The 16,804-nt window shown below is 49.9% G+C and overlaps 1 protein-coding gene across 1 annotated transcript in view; it reads right to left on the bottom strand.

The window, feature by feature from the left end:
• Positions 1 to 7,904: 7,904 nt before the first annotated feature.
• The window catches only part of LOC117650815, a 47,410-nt gene continuing 38,510 nt past the window's right edge, over positions 7,905 to 16,804 (bottom strand). Inside the window, exons 5-6 of the mRNA XM_034394416.1 lie at positions 16,404 to 16,644; positions 7,905 to 8,731 (exon numbers count right to left, since the gene is read on the bottom strand). Coding sequence (XP_034250307.1) covers positions 8,652 to 8,731; positions 16,404 to 16,644 — 321 coding nt within the window. The 3' untranslated portion in view covers positions 7,905 to 8,651. The remainder of the gene's footprint in view (positions 8,732 to 16,403; positions 16,645 to 16,804) is intronic.

Raw genomic sequence — 16,804 nt, 5'->3', positions numbered from 1 at the left:
AATTTTATTTCGCCCGGACAGGCTTCCCAAGCCTAGGTTGCACTAACCTAGCCTAACCTAGCCCTACTGAGGCCATTCTGGCCCCATCGGACGGAAAAAATTTTGCTTCGGTTCAGTTGTGTTAGGTTGGGTAAGGTTAGGTTAGGTTAGGTAAGCCGAATTTTATTTCGCCCGGACAGGCTTCCCAAGCCTAGGTTGCACTAACCTAGCCTAACCTAGCCCTACCGAGGCCATTCTGGCCCCATCGGACGGAAAAATTTTTGCTTCGGTTCGGTTGTGTTAGGTTGGGTTAGGTTAGGTTAGGTTAAGCCGAATTTTATTTCGCCCGGACAGGCTTCCCAAGCCTAGGTTGCACTAACCTAGCCTAACCTAGACCTACTGAGGCCATTCTGGCCCCATCGGACGGAAAAAATTTTGCTTCGGTTCAGTTGTGTTAGGTTAGGTTAGGTTAGGTTAGGTTAAGCCGAATTTTATTTCGCCCGGACAGGCTTCCCAAGCCTAGGTTGCACTAACCTAGCCTAACCTAGACCTACTGAGGCCATTCTGGTCCCATCGGACGGAAAAAATTTTGCTTAGGTTCGGTTGTGTTAGGTTGGGTTAGGTTAGGTTAGGTTAAGCCGAATTTTATTTCGCCCGGACAGGCTTCCCAAGCCTAGGTGGCACTAACCTAGCCTAACCTAGCCCTACTGAGGCCATTCTGGCCCCATCGGACGGAAAAAATTTTGCTTAGGTTCGGTTGTGTTGGGTTGGGTTACGTTAGGTTAGGTTAGGTTGGGTTAGGTTAGGTTAAGCCAAATTTTATTTCGCTCGGAGAGGCTTCCCAAGCCTAGGTTACACAAAACTAGCCTAACCTAGCCTAACCTTGGCCATTCTAGGCCCATCTGATGAAAAAAGTTGGTTGGGTATGGTTGGGTTAGGTTAGGTTGGGTTAGGTTAGGTTGGGTTAAGACGAATTCAAAACTGCACGGAAAGGCTTCCAGAGCCTGGGTTACACAAAACCAGCCTAACCTAGCCTAACCTAGGCCATTTTAGGCCCATCTGATGAAAAAAGTTGGTTGGGTATGGTTGGGTTAGGTTAGGTTGGGTTAGGTTGGGTTAGGTTGGGTTAGGTTAGGTTAGGTTAAGACAAATTCGAAACTGCACGGAAAGGCTTCCAGAGCCCGGGTTACACAAATCTACCCTAACCTAGCCTAACCTAGGCTTTTCTAGGCCTATCTGATGAAAAAAGTTGGTTGGGTTTGGTTGGGTTAGGTTGGGTTAGGATAGGTTAAGACGAATTTTAAACTGCACGGAAAGGCTTCCAGCGCCTCAGTTACACAAAACTAGCCTAACCTGGCCTAACCTAGGCCGTTCTAGGCCCATCTGATGAAAAAAGTTGTTTGGGGACGGTTTGGTTAGGTTAGGTTGGGTTAGGTTAGGTTAGGTTGGGTTAGTTTAGGTAAGGTTAGGTTAGGTTGGGTTAGGTTAGGATGGGTTAGGTTAGGTTAGGTAAGCGGCCGCAGGAGTTCCGCTGCGCTTTACCGGGCCCTGCCTGTGGCGTCAAAAGTTTCGCCGTGCCTTGGCAGTAGTCGCAAGAGTTTCGCCAGGCTCTGCCAGGGGCTGCAAGAGATTCACCGGACCCTGCCAGTGGCCGCAAAAGGTTAGGTTAGGTTAGAGTAACCCTGGCTTGAGAAGCCTATCCGGGCTAAACAAAATTCGACGCCTTTTTACCTTACCTAACTCAACTTAACCCAACCTACGCATTTCTTTCAATGAACGGGGATTCGTTGTTTTGATCACATTATTCTTTTGAGCTGGAATGTAACAGTGTATTCTGATTAGTCTGAAAAGCAAAAGGCGTGCTTCGTGCTGTCTACTTGGGGCTTTCCAAACTTCAGACAAACAGAACGTGCAGATGTTGCTTGATTGATAAGGAGGATTGAGATAATAGTAACAATATAGATGGACTTCAGAATTCAAAATATTTTTTGAGGGTTGGCCCGTTTCTTCCCAGGCTATAACGCACTGCATTGAATAGCAGCGCCGCACCCCACCGGCCGGCCATCAGACGAGCGGCATATTTCCCACACCCTTCGCCTATATTAACTCGGACCACAGCCCTCCGGATCTCCTTTTTCAATAAATAAAAATGCCGGCCTTATTCCGCCGTCTGGAGGAAAATATCTCGGACCATATTTTCGCACTTTTTCATCCCGTCCGTGTTTTTTTCTCTTTTTCCATAATCTTTGTGACGTCTTGCCCGATTGGAGGGGCGCCGAAATTGACACATCATTTTTGCGCTCGGCCTGGAGGCAAGCGGGTTCCCCGCTGCACCAGGCGGCCACGCGTCGAGCTGCGGCAAGGCGAGGCTCATCACTGTCCCCGTGGCCTTCGCGATGAGGTCCGTTCCCCACGGCAAGGCGAATCGTCTCCAAGTTTCCGACGGCGTAGTTTGCAACGCACCCAGGTGATCGGCATTGGCGCCACGCTCACCTTCTGGACGTCTCAGGGGGTGGGTACGAAACCCAGTTATATTCCATCACGCGGCTGGGTAGCTGCATTGTGCGGGAACTTTGGGAAATGTTTATGGACAAGGGTTGGCGGGTCAGGGAGTGGGGACATCTTCAATTAGATTGCAAATGGTATTTGTGTGGAAGGTACACCCTACACCCCACTCCTATCGTCATCGTCGTCTCGGTCGTCTGGGCTCTTCAACAAAGTTGGCGGTTATTAGCGGGGCGCTCCGAAAACCCGATGCGGGGCCAGCAGGACTCGTTTGCATCTCGGCAGTGAGAGAGGTCGTCACCGAGTCCTTGGAACACTTCAGGTACAGAGTCAGAGCAGAAGAAGTGCGAGGAGATGTCTCGTGTTGAATACAGGATGAAGACACTTGCGTAGCGTTAGCCTCCTGGTTCGATTTGGGGCATTAGTTTGGCATTCTTTAGGCGTTTTTTGGCAAAAACAATGCACTAAGAGAATGTGTCTCGTCTCGTTGAAGTTACAAACTGACTAAGAAGGGCCTGTTGTGTTGTACTCGGCCTGCAGGTCGGATTGGAGTAAATTGACTTGCCAGTTTTACTCGTTAGATGCCATACCAGAGAAGACCAGGTCTTTGTCGTCAGGGCAGGAGAATGGTTGTAATGGACCGCAAGGGTGTGTGTCCGTGTCTAACGTAAAGTCGCATCAGTAAGACGAATGAGAACAAGTACATACGAGAACTTATGGGGACCACTGGCCATTCGAACGACCCCTAACCTCCACCGTCACTACTCCTGAGGTAAAATCCCCGTAACCCCCTCCCTCGTCCCAACCCTTTCGGTTTGCGCCCGCTCTGGTGGCTCAGTGTTGTACGTTTCAATGATATCGGCTCAGATCATTAGAGATACACTGTTAACTATAATGCACGATTCACTCACTGCTCTAAGAGTGGTATTGAGTTATTTGTGACAAAATCGTTCTTGATCTTGACGAAGATTTTATAGTAAGCCAATGTACCAAATTTTTATAAGGATCAGTGTTTTGTTACGCTTTTGCGTGTTGATATCATAGCTGAAGGTCGTAGGTGCAGTTAAGATCACGCCATCTATCACCGTTGTAAAATTTTGTAGGAGATTGCTGTTAATAGTCGTTTAATCAACTGGTAGGTAGTATAATGAATCAAAATATGTGTTTGCAACATAAACAAACTCGACGATAGCAGTGATTTAAAATCATCGTCACGTTGTTTTCGCAACTAATATGAGGCCAGATTTTCGTTTCATAAAAATTAATTAGCGTAACTTATTTGCATTCCCAGCCCCGCACTCCCCGCCCACACACGCAAGCAGTCTGAGTTATGCAGATAGTGCCACCGACTCTGGCACGAGGGATGAGAGGGAATGGGGAGGACTAAGGGCGAGAGTGGCGGCACCGGATGCCTGTGAGCCTCACAGCCCCACAGCCCCGCTCGGGGCCGCCCGCCCGACCCGGCCCACCCGGCCCGCTACCCGCCAGACTAGCCTGGGTCGAGCTTAATTGCTGCACATGCAGGATGCAGATTTCAACACACAACGAAATTCACGTGGCGTCAGCGGAACAGTTCTGCGAGCGCACCGCAGTGCAGAGCGCACCGCTGCGCACCAGTGCGCGACACCGCACAGCCACACACTCGCGAGCGACTCGCGAGCCACCGAGTCAGAAGACGACTCCCGCATTCCACCCTCAATACCCTCCGCTAATTAAACCGCAGCCGTCAACGGGGGAATGATGAAAAAACAAAGGACGATTTGGAAGCCACTTACGACCGACACGCGTCTGGTCGAAAAGATAGTCCACCTCTTCCCCGCTTACGCACACACACACACACACACACACACACACACACACACACACACACACACACACACACACACACACACGCACAGCCCGGCGAGGCACCACCCGTTATCTCGCGGTCCCTACAATCAAATAAATATAATGAAGCGCGGCATATTTCACCAGCGGGTGGCTGGTTGGCGCCGCGGTCCCTCGATTAGATATGGAGGTCGGAAGCGGCCCGGGCCCAACCACGCCGCCCGGCCCCGCCACACCCCACACCGCCCCGCCACGCCCCGCGTCCCAGTATGAGGTGGACACGAGTCGCTAATGCTCCCTAATGACTGTTGATTGCGAGCACCCCCCTGCACCCCCCGCAGCCCTCGCCAGCCTCCACCCTGGCGGTGCTTCAGCCCGCGGCGCCCAGTGACTCTAAAGGATTAGGGTGATAGTGCTGCAGGTGTGAAGCGGCTGAAAAAAGAATGGCTGCTGGAATACCAACGCAGCTGCGTGAGTATGGCCGACATTAAGGCTGTGTTTTGTCAAAGTCACGCAAGCCCCAGAGCCCCATAAGCTCCAAAAGCTTGTTGATGGGCAAAACGAAAGTGCACTGATGCTTGTAAAATAATTTTCCATGATATTGGCAAAAATTATTTCTACAATGGATGGTCTCCTCAGCGACCATCTTGCGTGATTTAAGTAATTCTAATTTAGTTTTGAAAGCCAAAGTGTAAGGAAAGAAAACGCATTTGTAAATTGAGATTTATTTCATCTATACAGATAACCGACACAGCAATACACAAGGAAACCGACGACTTGTTTAAATGTTCAAATTTTGACAAGACAATATTTTTTTCCATATTAATCTTTTTCTTAAAAAAAATCCTATGTATCCTTGAAGCTGACTTTTTTGAGTTCCAAAGGGACTTCTCTCCTGGCTACAAATAAACAATTATCTGATTAAATTACAATTTTACTCCGACTCACTTTCTTTGACAATCAACGAAATAAAAGAAACATTGAAAAGAAATTTCAACAACATTAATTATTCACACCTAATTAAATCTTAACCGAATGCAGGGTTGCATTCTCTTTACCGTAATCCAATCGTTCGAAGCACTGCTTCATTCATATTTACAATTTAATATATTTTGTTGACGAGCACACTACTTGGTATTGTAGCTCTAGCAATTTGTTATGCAACTGTTCTTACAATAATACATTTATCACATAGAATGTTTCATTTTAAGAGGCAACCTACTCACCACGCACAAGAAACAGGGAACAAAAATTTACTATGCTCCATACATAAAGAAATACAACATGAATGGAAATGCAACGACATTAACAAATAAGGATGCAAAATTTGACACCACATAATTAATACTACCATCACACACCGAGCAGGCACGTATCCGGAGGGTGGGGGTGTCCGGGGGTATGGCCCCCTCCTTTTTATGCCCTTAATATAATGCCAAAAGGTTGGCACTAGTACTATCCGTCTGTAAGTAGGCAAAAGGTGCGACATAATCCCTTTTTTCTAGTCCAGATACGCGCCCGACACCAAGAAATAACGTTGATGGCTTATGATGTACATAAGTCAACTGACTAAATTCAAATGTTTCCTTCGCTGTTTAGGTGTTCAGACAGTATCAGGCCCAACCAGGCCATGACCAGGCGTTTAACCAATGACTAATATTATATACACGCAGCGTTTAAATAATAAAATTTGACTTTATGTACACGCAGCGTGCACATAACAGAAAAAAAATTATTTACACGCAGGATTTTTTTCCTCAGACGTCTACCTACGGTGCCCATGTAGGACAAAATGTTCCTGCGTGCAAATAATATTTTGGGTTCTATTTAAACGCTGCGTGTCTTTAAGGCACCAAAAAATTATTGACACGCAGGATTGTAAAAAGTCTTCCGACCGGCGACTGAGTCCGGCATGGCGGCTTGGTGGGTGAGTGGGTCCGTGCTTGCTCGGGAATTTTTTGGCCCGGGTTCGAGACTCGCCTTCTTCTCAAAAAATTCTGCGTGTCAATAATGAAAACCGGCGTTGTTTGAACGCTGCGTGTTTATAATAAATTCACATGTTATTTACACGCAGCGTGTCTGCAAGGCCCAGTTTTATTATTTACGCGCAGGAAAAGTTTTGCTGCGTGCAAATAATATTTTGGCTTTTATTTAAACGCTGCGTGTCTCTAAGACACCAAAAAATTATTGGCACGCAGGATTGTAAAAAGTCTTCCGACCGGCGAATGAGTCCGGCATGATGGCTTGGTAGGTGAGTGGGTCCGTGCTTGCACGGGAATTTTTCGGCCCGGGTTCGAGACTTCGCTTTTTCTTAAAAAATTTCTGCGTGTCAATAATGAAAACCGGTGTTGTTTGAACGCAGCGTGTTTATAATAAATTCACACGTTATTTACACGCTGCGTGTCTCCAAGACACCAAAAAATTATTGGCACGCAGGAAGCCCTTATGTCCTTCCCTTTTGCGCCGTCAGTAGTGGTACGCATCTGTTTCTTGAGGTGTGTTGACGCTCATGTCGCGCTGGGTGGCGTTGCGTAGCGAACGCGGCAAAACCTCCTAGATTCATTCGCAAAACACAAGAGTCTAGGCTTTTGTCCCGTCCACAGATGCGTCCCACTACTGACGGCGCAAAAGGGAAGGACACAAGGGCTTCCTGCGTGCCAATAATTTTTTGGTGTCTTGGAGACACGCAGCGTGTAAATAACATGTGAATTTATTATAAACACGCTGCGTTCAAACAACACCGGTTTTCATTATTGACACGCAGAAATTTTTTTAAGAAAAAGCAAAGTCTCAAACCCCGGGGCCCAAAAAAATTATCGTGCAAGCACGGACCCACTCACCTACCAAGCCACCATGCCGGACTCATTCGCCGGTCGGAAGACTTTTTACAATCCTGCGTGCCAATAATTTTTGGTGTCTTAGAGACACGCAGCGTTTAAATAAAAGCCAAAATATTATTTGCACGCAGCAAAACTTTTCCTGCGTGTAAATAATAAAACTGGGCCTTGCAGACACGCTGCGTGTAAATAACATGTGAATTTATTATAAACACGCAGCGTTCAAACAACACCGGTTTTCATTATTGACACGCAGAATTTTTTGAGAAGAAGGCGAGTCTCGAACCCGGGCCAAAAAATTCCCGTGCAAGCACGGACCCACTCACCCACCAAGCCGCCATGTCGGACTCAGTCGCCGGTCGGAAGACTTTTTACAATCCTGCGTGCCATTAATTTTTTGGTGCCTTGGAGACACGCAGCGTTTAAATAAAAGCCAAAATATTATTTGCACGCAGCAAAACTTTTCCTGCGTGTAAATAATAAAACTGGGCCTTGCAGACACGCTGCGTGAAAATAAGATGTATTTATATTATATACACGCTGCGTGTATATAAGACCCGTTTTTATTATTTAAACGCTGCGTGTCTATAATGACTCCGTTAACCAATTACTGCAGCCTCCTGGATGCCAGTCTCTTCGCTAATAGATCGACGTTTTTGTCTCCCAACATTAAGAGACCTTGCAATGCACTGGAACTTGTTCCACTCCGCAACATGATTTGCAAACACTGAACAAAATATAAATTGATCGAGGATGTAGAAAATAAGTGATATCGACTTAATTTTAATATGACGACAACTTAACACAGTCCTTACTTATGTACATTGATTAATGACAAAACCTCCACCGCACATCTGCTTTTTCGACAAATACAAAAATAATGGCGTGCAGACGGAGAAAACCTTAAATATATAAACTTCTCATGATGAAAGCTGTTCAATGCTGACTTAAGCTGAAATCCCTGTTCCTGTCCGAATTTCTGAAGGAAAAGCAACTTTGCTCCAACTGTGCTGGTTTAAGGATGTACCACGGCACACAGTCGTAGCTTGCGAGCACAGTTGTTCAAATTATGCTGCACTGTTTTTACACGACTAGACATGCCTGAATCTGATACCACTCAAAATCCAAGTTTTCACAATGCCGAGCAACAAAAAGTTTTGTTTCTTTTTAAATTGTTTGTTTGAAACCTGCCAGGACCAACTTTTGAACTCGCACACACAATTCCTTAATTTTCTTTTAAATCAAACATTAACACAAGCCTCCTTTTAAGCAGAAGGTACTCATATAATACAAAGAATGCTCACGTTCCAGACGTGTCATTATTTTCTATCGAATGGACGCATAGAACTTCACCTATGACGCCCTCAATTTTCAGAGCCGTTACCACAACACTTGCAGTTTCTGCCCCCGTGACAGAGGCGAGCAAACTTCTTGAAGGCGAACATCGCCGTGGACAGTCTTATCATATCTTCCCGTAGTTTCTTAGAGCACAAAACTGAACTGCTATCTTCGATGCGCCCGGCAGAGAAGAAAGCCCACGGCGAGGAGCAGGCCCCAAGGACACTGGAAGCGTGGAGCAAAACCTGCAACAAGAAAAGGCAGGTTTGTGAAAATATACTGTTTCGACGAAAATGCATGTTTCGCAAAGACAAAGAACACAGCAAGGTGTCATCTGCTGTAACAACTGAGATCCCGAGAAGAGAATACATGCTGCACCAGTTCACTCAGTACAACAAACGCGTGGCACGGCTGCGGCAATGCTTTGCCCTGAAAGAGGCCGTTGTCGTCATTGGCATCCGGGGTCGCTTTCCTGAAGGGGCCTTGCGCTCTGCCTGGCGAGCCGTGGGGGCGGCAGGTGTGAGAAGCCATGCTTCGCCGTGCCATGGCCGTGCCAGGCCGTGCCAAGCCGTGCCTTGGCCGTACCCTGGCCGTGCCAGGCTATGCCCGCTAATGCCAAGTGCCTCGCGAGGCGCCGCCGCACTTGCCGGAGTGCCTAAGCGCGCCGCCATGCTTTTGTTCCTGCCCTGGAAGTGTCTTCCCCACTCCTTAATTTGGCGGCAATGTGTTCCGTTTTAACTGCTGCGGCAGACCTCTAACATCCTCCCTCTAGCTTCGCCAAGATAGCTGCTTCCCATACGGGCAAGATGCTGTGCTTCGCAGCCCGGCATCCCTTGCGTCCCATGAACGCCAATGCGGGCTGAACCGAAACTATACGTGGCCAGCCTTAGGTCTATATCTTGCAGAAATTCAAAAGGCGCCGAGTTCAACGTAAGAGGCCCCGTTCCCCTCAAAATAACAAGGCTGCCGGCCAACCCGCCGGTTCCAGTTCGAAGCGGGTCGCCGTGCACGACCGAGCAGGTGGCCAAAAGACATGTATTGAGTGGGTTGACGGCGGCGCGCCGCGGCGGCCTTCGTTACTGCCTGACTTTGTGCACACGTCCCCACGGGCTGGGTGCCATACTAATATTTCTTGCGTATCTCCTTTCCCGGGGCCAACTTTGTAGCAGGCGAAATGGAGGGAAGTGGTGGAGTGGCGGGCAAGGTGAACTTTGGGATGGAGGGATACGCTCTCAAAGGGATCGCTTCGGAAAACGAGATGTTAAAACCGAACGAAAGTGAAAGGGGAGGGCGGAATGTGTTCCGAAGGTGCTTTTGTTCGAGACCATTGCCCGAGCCGGGCCTTTCTCTGTTGCATTTGCGGCGTGTCGAATCGAAGCCCCGCTAAATCCCTTTGGTTGTCGGGTTGTGTCCGGGGCCGCAGGGGGAAGGAGGAGGAAGGGAGATGCAAAAGGGGAGAGGAAAGGAAAAGAAAGAAAAGAAGCGAATCGGATCTGGGTTGGGGATTAAGGGTTTTGGAGGGGGTTCATCAGGGAGAGAGGAGAAGAAAGGGAGGAAAGGAAATGTGAAACGTGGCCAATGAGTGACCGCAACGAAAGGACCGCGAGGCTGGACGAGGCTGGCCGAGCACAATCCAACTTCCAAATACGTGTTTCGCACAATGCACCCACGTGGTATTCCCGCTACTTTTTCGTGCAGTGCCGTGGTGCCCGCGGGGAACCACGCGGCGCTGACGGAAACGGCTTTCCAGCGTGCAGCTGCTTTTTAGACATTCAGCCTTTGCAGAGCGGAATTATAGCCCAGACCGAAAAGAGCCTGTCAGTCTGCGAAAAGACGTTCCGTGCCTTCTTCTCATTCCGGAGTGGAGCGCAGGAGTACCCTCCAAAATGACAAACAATAGCAGCACTCCCGCGAAATTACACCGCGAGGAGCACACATCCCGAAACAAAGAGGGCAAACTCAATACTCGCAACCACGCCATATACTCGGAGGAAATAACTTTGCGGCCCAAGACGCGCCGCTCTCTGTCTCACGCATTATCTCTCTCTGAGTGACTTTCCCATCCGCCCCTTCTGCTGCTGGCAGGTCTTGCCTGTAGGATACACAGCTTCCAAGACAATTATACATCCCATTTTTTTTTTTTTTGCTTCTTCCCGGACGATCTTTCAAGAACCATCACGCGCGGCCCGGCGGGATGTTTCCAAGTTTAAGTAAACTACGCGAAAAAGGGAATAGAGTGGCAGCAAGGAATTCATTTTGTTGCGGTACTGTTTACTGGTCGGATTCTGTATGCAAAAGAATGTCTGGCTCGCGTATCGTTCATTTGATGCGAGCAGACGAAATGCAGGGATTCGATGTACATTTTCGATCGTTTTATTTTTATGAGACTGCACGTATGGAAAAACGAGAGCATGTCGGTGCCCTGCGGCCCGGCCTGGTACGATTAATTAAAGTTAGATTGATCCAACCGAGCCGCGAGGTCGCAATCATTCGTCGGTTAAATGTCACCCATTTGAGAAGAAAGAAAAAATGTTTGTCGTAAATGAACGACGAGCGTGACATGAGATACCCCAAGGAGCGCTAGAAGGGAGCCATTCCAGGGACTCCCACGCCCTTCGCTGCCCTTGGCGTCGCATTCGCCCATTCCACGCGATCGCTGTCGCCTCTGGACCAGAGAAAAACGTAAAAAAAACCCTCCCTACCTAATGAAGAAGCACGCCGGTCCTTTATTTCTATTACCAGGGCGTAACTTTTCCTATATGCCGCACTCTAGTTTCCAATCTATTCTTATCTATGGTATTCGTTTCCTATCACCTTGCTGCCCAGCCCGCCGGCCCGCCCCTTTTTCTCCGGTAACTTTTCCTCGCTCTCTGTCTTAGTTCCTTCTTTATAGGTGTTCGCTGTTCCGGAACACTCGTTACATTTTTCATCATTGCTGAACCTTCGGCCACATCTATGGAATCCCGCTGGCCAAGTTTCGTGAGATGTGTTGCCCGGCTCATAAGGGGAGTTTTAAGGCCTGCGGGTCTTCTGGGAAATTCGCTCCGGTGAATCTCAAGATTACCGACCTCGCGCGGCGCGCTGCCGGGCCACTGCCGGCCACGGCACTTGAATTAAATCAGCGCATCCCACCGCAATATTATTGCAGCCACTCACAAGAAAGAGGGCCAGGCGAAGCCAGCCGCTGACCCACTGGGCGGCAAAGGTTTTGCCTTCTTATCGATCAACGCTCTCATCATCAGGGGCTGTCGAAAAAGAGGAGAGAGGCGGGCCCGCTCCAGATCGGTGGTATCTTAAATGCATCGGAAAGGTTCGGCCAGGCAGAGCAGCCGAGAGGTCGGAGGGGAGGGGGCAAAAAGTGTCTCTAAATAGGACACGCTCATGGCGCCGTGCGGGGCTGCAGGGCCCGGCAGGGCCGCGGGGGATGCAGCGGGATTGTGGCGCGGCCAAGCCTGCAAAGCGGCAAACGGGCGAGTAAACGGCTCGAACAGTACCATTAGCACACCGTTTATTCCCATTTTCCTCTTGCACCAGCTGCGTGCGGACGGCGGGAGGGGGACAGGGAGTACTTCTGCAGACAGAGACAGAGGGACTCGCAGTGAATCGGACCAGGGGAGCAAAAGTAGTGCGGTCTGCGGCTCAGCCGTTCAGTGCATTGTGGGCTCTTCATTTGGACGTGTGTGGCCGATTTTTCTTTCGGTTCTAAGTTTATCTCTTTCAGCGGCCAGACGGTGTGGGCTAATCTCATTCCCAGCCGGCCGGCCGGCGAGGCCATCCTGATGGCTACTCGCCATTGTCATCGGCAGACAAAAGCACCGCGTCGGGATGAAGAAAACGGAACGAGTGCCCCGCTGGGACTTCGCTGGGGCTTCGCTGGGGCCCCGCCGGCCACCTCCACTGGGATGAGAAAAGGGGAAGATCGGCCTCCATTTGTATCGACTGCCTGCGCTGCGAGTGCCGGCCGCCTCGCGCTCGCGGCCAAAGGGGCCCTCTTCCCGCCGGAGACTCACAATCGCAGTGCTAGGAACATTGGGAGAAACGGTGGGGGTCAAATGCATCCCCGCCCTTTTTTACCCCATTGGTATTTCAACACATTTCCGTATCGAAACTACGTACCAGCGCGCTTTTAGAGTGGTGTCGCAAAGAACACCCAGAGATGTGACTTTATCTGGAAGCCCCTCCCTTTGCTGTGCACCCATTACATGTCACGTGATTTGTGTCACGGCCATGGATTGAAATGATTCGCGGTGTCTGAGGCATGTGTGCGTGTATGCAATCAGCCAGCGTGTGTGTGTGTGTGTGTGTGTGTGTGTGTGTGTGTGTGTGTGTGTGTGCGCGTGCGTATGTGAGATCGAGCACGCGCGCACGCGTGCGTGTGTGCGTGTGGCACCGCGCCGCACCGTTCCATTTTTATTGTTTCGCCTTTTCATTTCAAAAATATTTTCTGTGCAGTACGTGAGACGGAGGCTGTATGGGCCGCTCATATTTCACTTGGCGTCCCTCCACATGAGGCATGGCCGACCAGGGCCACGCTTAAGCCCCGAGCCAGCGGCCGCGGCGTGGCGCGGCGTGGCTTGGCGTGGCTTGGCGTGGCGCGGCGTGGCGCGGCGTGGCGGGGAAGGGCGCCCCTTGCGGCCGCGACCCTTTGGCCTACCCTTCGGGCCCTTCGGGTCCTTCGGGCCCTGCGGGCCCTGCGGGGCCTCCAAGACGCTTCCTGCTGGCGATGTGCTCGGGGGACACAACAACTCAAATTGCGCGAGGTGGGGGCAGAGAGCGTGAGTGTCATCGCGTCGCAAGATTAGTGGCACCGCGGGGCGCGGGGATGCAGGCATTGGCTTTGGAGCGCGTGGAGTGCGCACGTTCATCAGACTGCTAGAAGAATAAGGACCGTTCAGGTTCGCAGTGGCAAGTTAAATGTATCATTATTGATGTATTATTGTGGTCCTCACAAAGTAAACCACTTGTTCAACCTACATTGTCCTGAATTCAGAAAAACACACACACCATGATTACGGATTGAAATGAACTCTAGATTTAGATTGCACCCAACCGCCATTTTCCAGGAGAACAGTGACCAATGGCGTTTAGAAAGAGGCGGAAACGAACGAAAAGGCGCGAAACATGAAGAAAGGACACGATTGCATGGATGGTAAAGCAGAGAAAGGGTCGGGAAGGGCCTCCAACTGGTCATCACGCCCACATAAACAGCTTTATGGGGTCCCTGCCGGCCCTTGCAGGACTCATGTGTGCGCCAGAGGTACAGAACATCAAACCAAGCCTCCCCCTCGCTCCTTGGGAGTCCTTGGGCGCCAGGAAGGCCATCGAGGCTGCTCTTTTTAGTTCACTTTTATTCCCTCGACTGTCGTCTGGGCCGAACACATTTCCGTCTCCAGCCAGCCTCTCTCATCAATGCTTTTGTCACGGTTTGATGAGTTTGCCGAACTCGACGTTGCCACAGAGGTTCTCATTCCACCCCAACGAGCACCCTGTCAAGAAGTTGGAACCTACGGAAAATTTAAAAAAGGCCACATTTAAGAAGAATTTTGTGTGGAAAATGGCTTAACAGTGACGCCATGGGAAAGCGCAGTCAAGTTTCCCGGCGGCTCGGTGCATCTCGCCCGGTTCACTCACAGAAAAGGAAGAGCGAATGAAAGGGCGCCCATATCGGGGTGGGAAGTGCCACAATCGGTACGCCGGAACGAAAAGCTTCGGGGCGCTTTTAACGGAAAGGCCGTGATCCGGAATGGGCAAAGCTATCAGCAGAAGCGCACCAGGCGGAAGGGCGGAGAGAAAAGATGCAGACGGGTCAGCATAGTAAACAAACCAACGGACAGTCCTGATAACAACAAAGGTTTCGGGCGGAAATATATTGATATCGATGTTTAAAGTAGTACATCAGCTAGGGCTTCCCGCCAAAAATTTTTGAAATTGAAATTTGTCGTAATGCTCTGAGCTTTGCATCAAGTTACAGATAAAGCTCCAAACTCTGTTTTAAGTTATATGCAATTTTGATGTAACCCTACAGGGTTTTGACCAATTCAACTATGAAAACGGCCAAAGTCGCGTTTTGACCCAAAAGAGGGCATTTTTCGGACATTCTTTGTTCTGTAGTTCTCATCTATGGACAGGGACCCCCGTTTTTCTGGAAGGATTTTGATTCTATGTAGTGTTTTTTATCTAACTATAGTTTTTCATTGCCTTCTTATTACTCCTTATGTGCCAAAAGTAAACGTTAGCATGTTTTTTAGACCCATTCCCCATAAGACCCATGTTAAAAATCCCAACTTTGACTGCATTTATCTCATAAACGAGTTCAGGAAGGAGCATTTTGTTTGGTAACACTGACTTCAGCGCATGATTTTCTATCGATATGGATCAAATGGGGAACTTTTTTAATACTTTGTTTGTAACTGATGTACTACTTTAACAGTGGGAGAAAAGTGCATTTTTAAATTTTATTCAGGATAGGTAAGTTTGATGCGTCCGAACACACATTGCGAGTGGCGATCACGGTTTTATCTTTTTAATGGCTAAAGATGCATGAAAGCAAATCGGTCAGGGGGTCCACTCATGTCCCTTTCCAAGTATCCTTCCTTTGACGCGACGGTCGAGCACTCATTACGGTGAAATGGGCAAATGATTTGAAAATAAACCAAAACTGGGGCGAACGAAAAAGACACTCGTTCTGAATCAGCCAGTCCGAACGAAGATATTACGCGCCAACGAAACGAATTTGAAGTACAACATAACGTTGGATCTTTTTTTCTGACTGTACAAAGAAACCCGCGACATGGACTTTCCGCTGCGCCGAGACCTTCGTCCTCCTTCCCTTCTCCCGGAAACAGAAGCAAAAAAAAGGGAGATCTGCTCTGGCTTCAGCTCGCGAATTGATCTAGGCCCCCAACTTTTTGTGCGTGAGGGCAATAAAACAGCGCGTTCGAATAAACGCGGTAGAAATGAAAGAACGGACGGAAAAAAAGAGCGTTCGTGCGCAAGCCGCGTGCTTTGGCAGGCAAAGAAACGGAAATAATGCATCTTTCTAAATTCAAACGAATGAGATCTCCGAAAATAACGCCAGCAGCTGTGTCCCACTTGTCCGCTGACCACCCTCAAAAAGGCAAACAGTGAGTACGAAGCACGGAGGTCAACAGCTAAATTTTAAAACGTCTTAAAACTAGTATTGTTTTTTTGCTTGTTTGCTTTTTATGTTGAGGAAACTTCAGTTTTGGAGCCTCAAATATCTATTCCCCTTTTTGGAACTCTTGATTTGTAAGTTGTTGCCCTTGCTTTGTGAGACGAGCCAGCGAGGCGAGTCCGTCGGACACTGCCACCGGGTGGACAAGCGCCGACACTGTGTGTCTGCGGCGCTAGATAAACACCAGTGGCACCGGCCGAACCAGTCTTACAGTGGGGGCGGCGAGGGTGGCTGAGCGTGCGGCGAGCCGGCGAGCCACAGCCAATGGCAGCCGCAACTGCAGGGCGGGGATAGCCGGCCAATGGCACCCCACGGACAAAACGGATCGACCCGGACTTTCGAGAAGAGGAGGAGATTGTCACGGAGCCCACAACCGCAACCTCACACAAAAGGCACCGGGCAGCAACTTAGATAAAACACCAACTAGAAATAGACAAAGGCAATGAATTACCGAGGTCGCAAAATTCTACAAATTTGCGTCTGTTAATTTTCTTGTGCCATTATTCTGACATTTCAGGGAAGCTATCATCATTGCAATATCATATGCAATTGAAGTTTGCACTGTAATCGTAGCCACACCGCTTGAATCCCTGGCAGCACACCGCCACGGGAAGGCGCGGCGCTTCGGCCGGCAGCTCTATACGCCTCAGGGCGGTTCTGTGCCGCTTTTCTATCGGTGATGAACCTGTAGACCGCCAATGCGCCAACCGTAACATGCTTACCGGCGGACTCGCGGTTGCCGAGGACGGAGGCGCCGAGGCGGGGCTTCTCCTCCACCACGTCGCGGTGCACGGCGCCGTAGTACAGGGACCAGACGCGCGCCGAGCACTCGACGCGCAGCGTGCCGAGGTGGAAGGACGCCCCCTGCAGCTCCGTGTCCAGCAGCGACAGCACCTCGCAGCGCTTGCTCAGGCCCGAGCCGGTGCAGTTGAAGGGCGCGTTGGTCATAGTGTGCGGCATCACCTGCAAAAAGGAACAGGCGTGAGCATCGTCGAGCAGCACGGGGTCGTGCATGCCGCCAGTCGGCCGGCACCGAGGCCGGCACCGAGGCCGGCAGGCTGGAGCGGGAAGGCCGCGATAAGCCTGCGTCTGGCGGGGACAAGTCGGCCTGCAGCCTGGCGGC

Source organism: Thrips palmi, unplaced genomic scaffold, assembly GCF_012932325.1.
Source record: "Thrips palmi isolate BJ-2018 unplaced genomic scaffold, TpBJ-2018v1 HiC_scaffold_5, whole genome shotgun sequence".
Classification (NCBI taxonomy): Eukaryota; Metazoa; Arthropoda; class Insecta; order Thysanoptera; family Thripidae; genus Thrips; species Thrips palmi.
The sequence above is the reverse complement of the archived record's forward strand: the minus strand, read 5'-3'. Positions and strand labels throughout refer to the sequence as shown.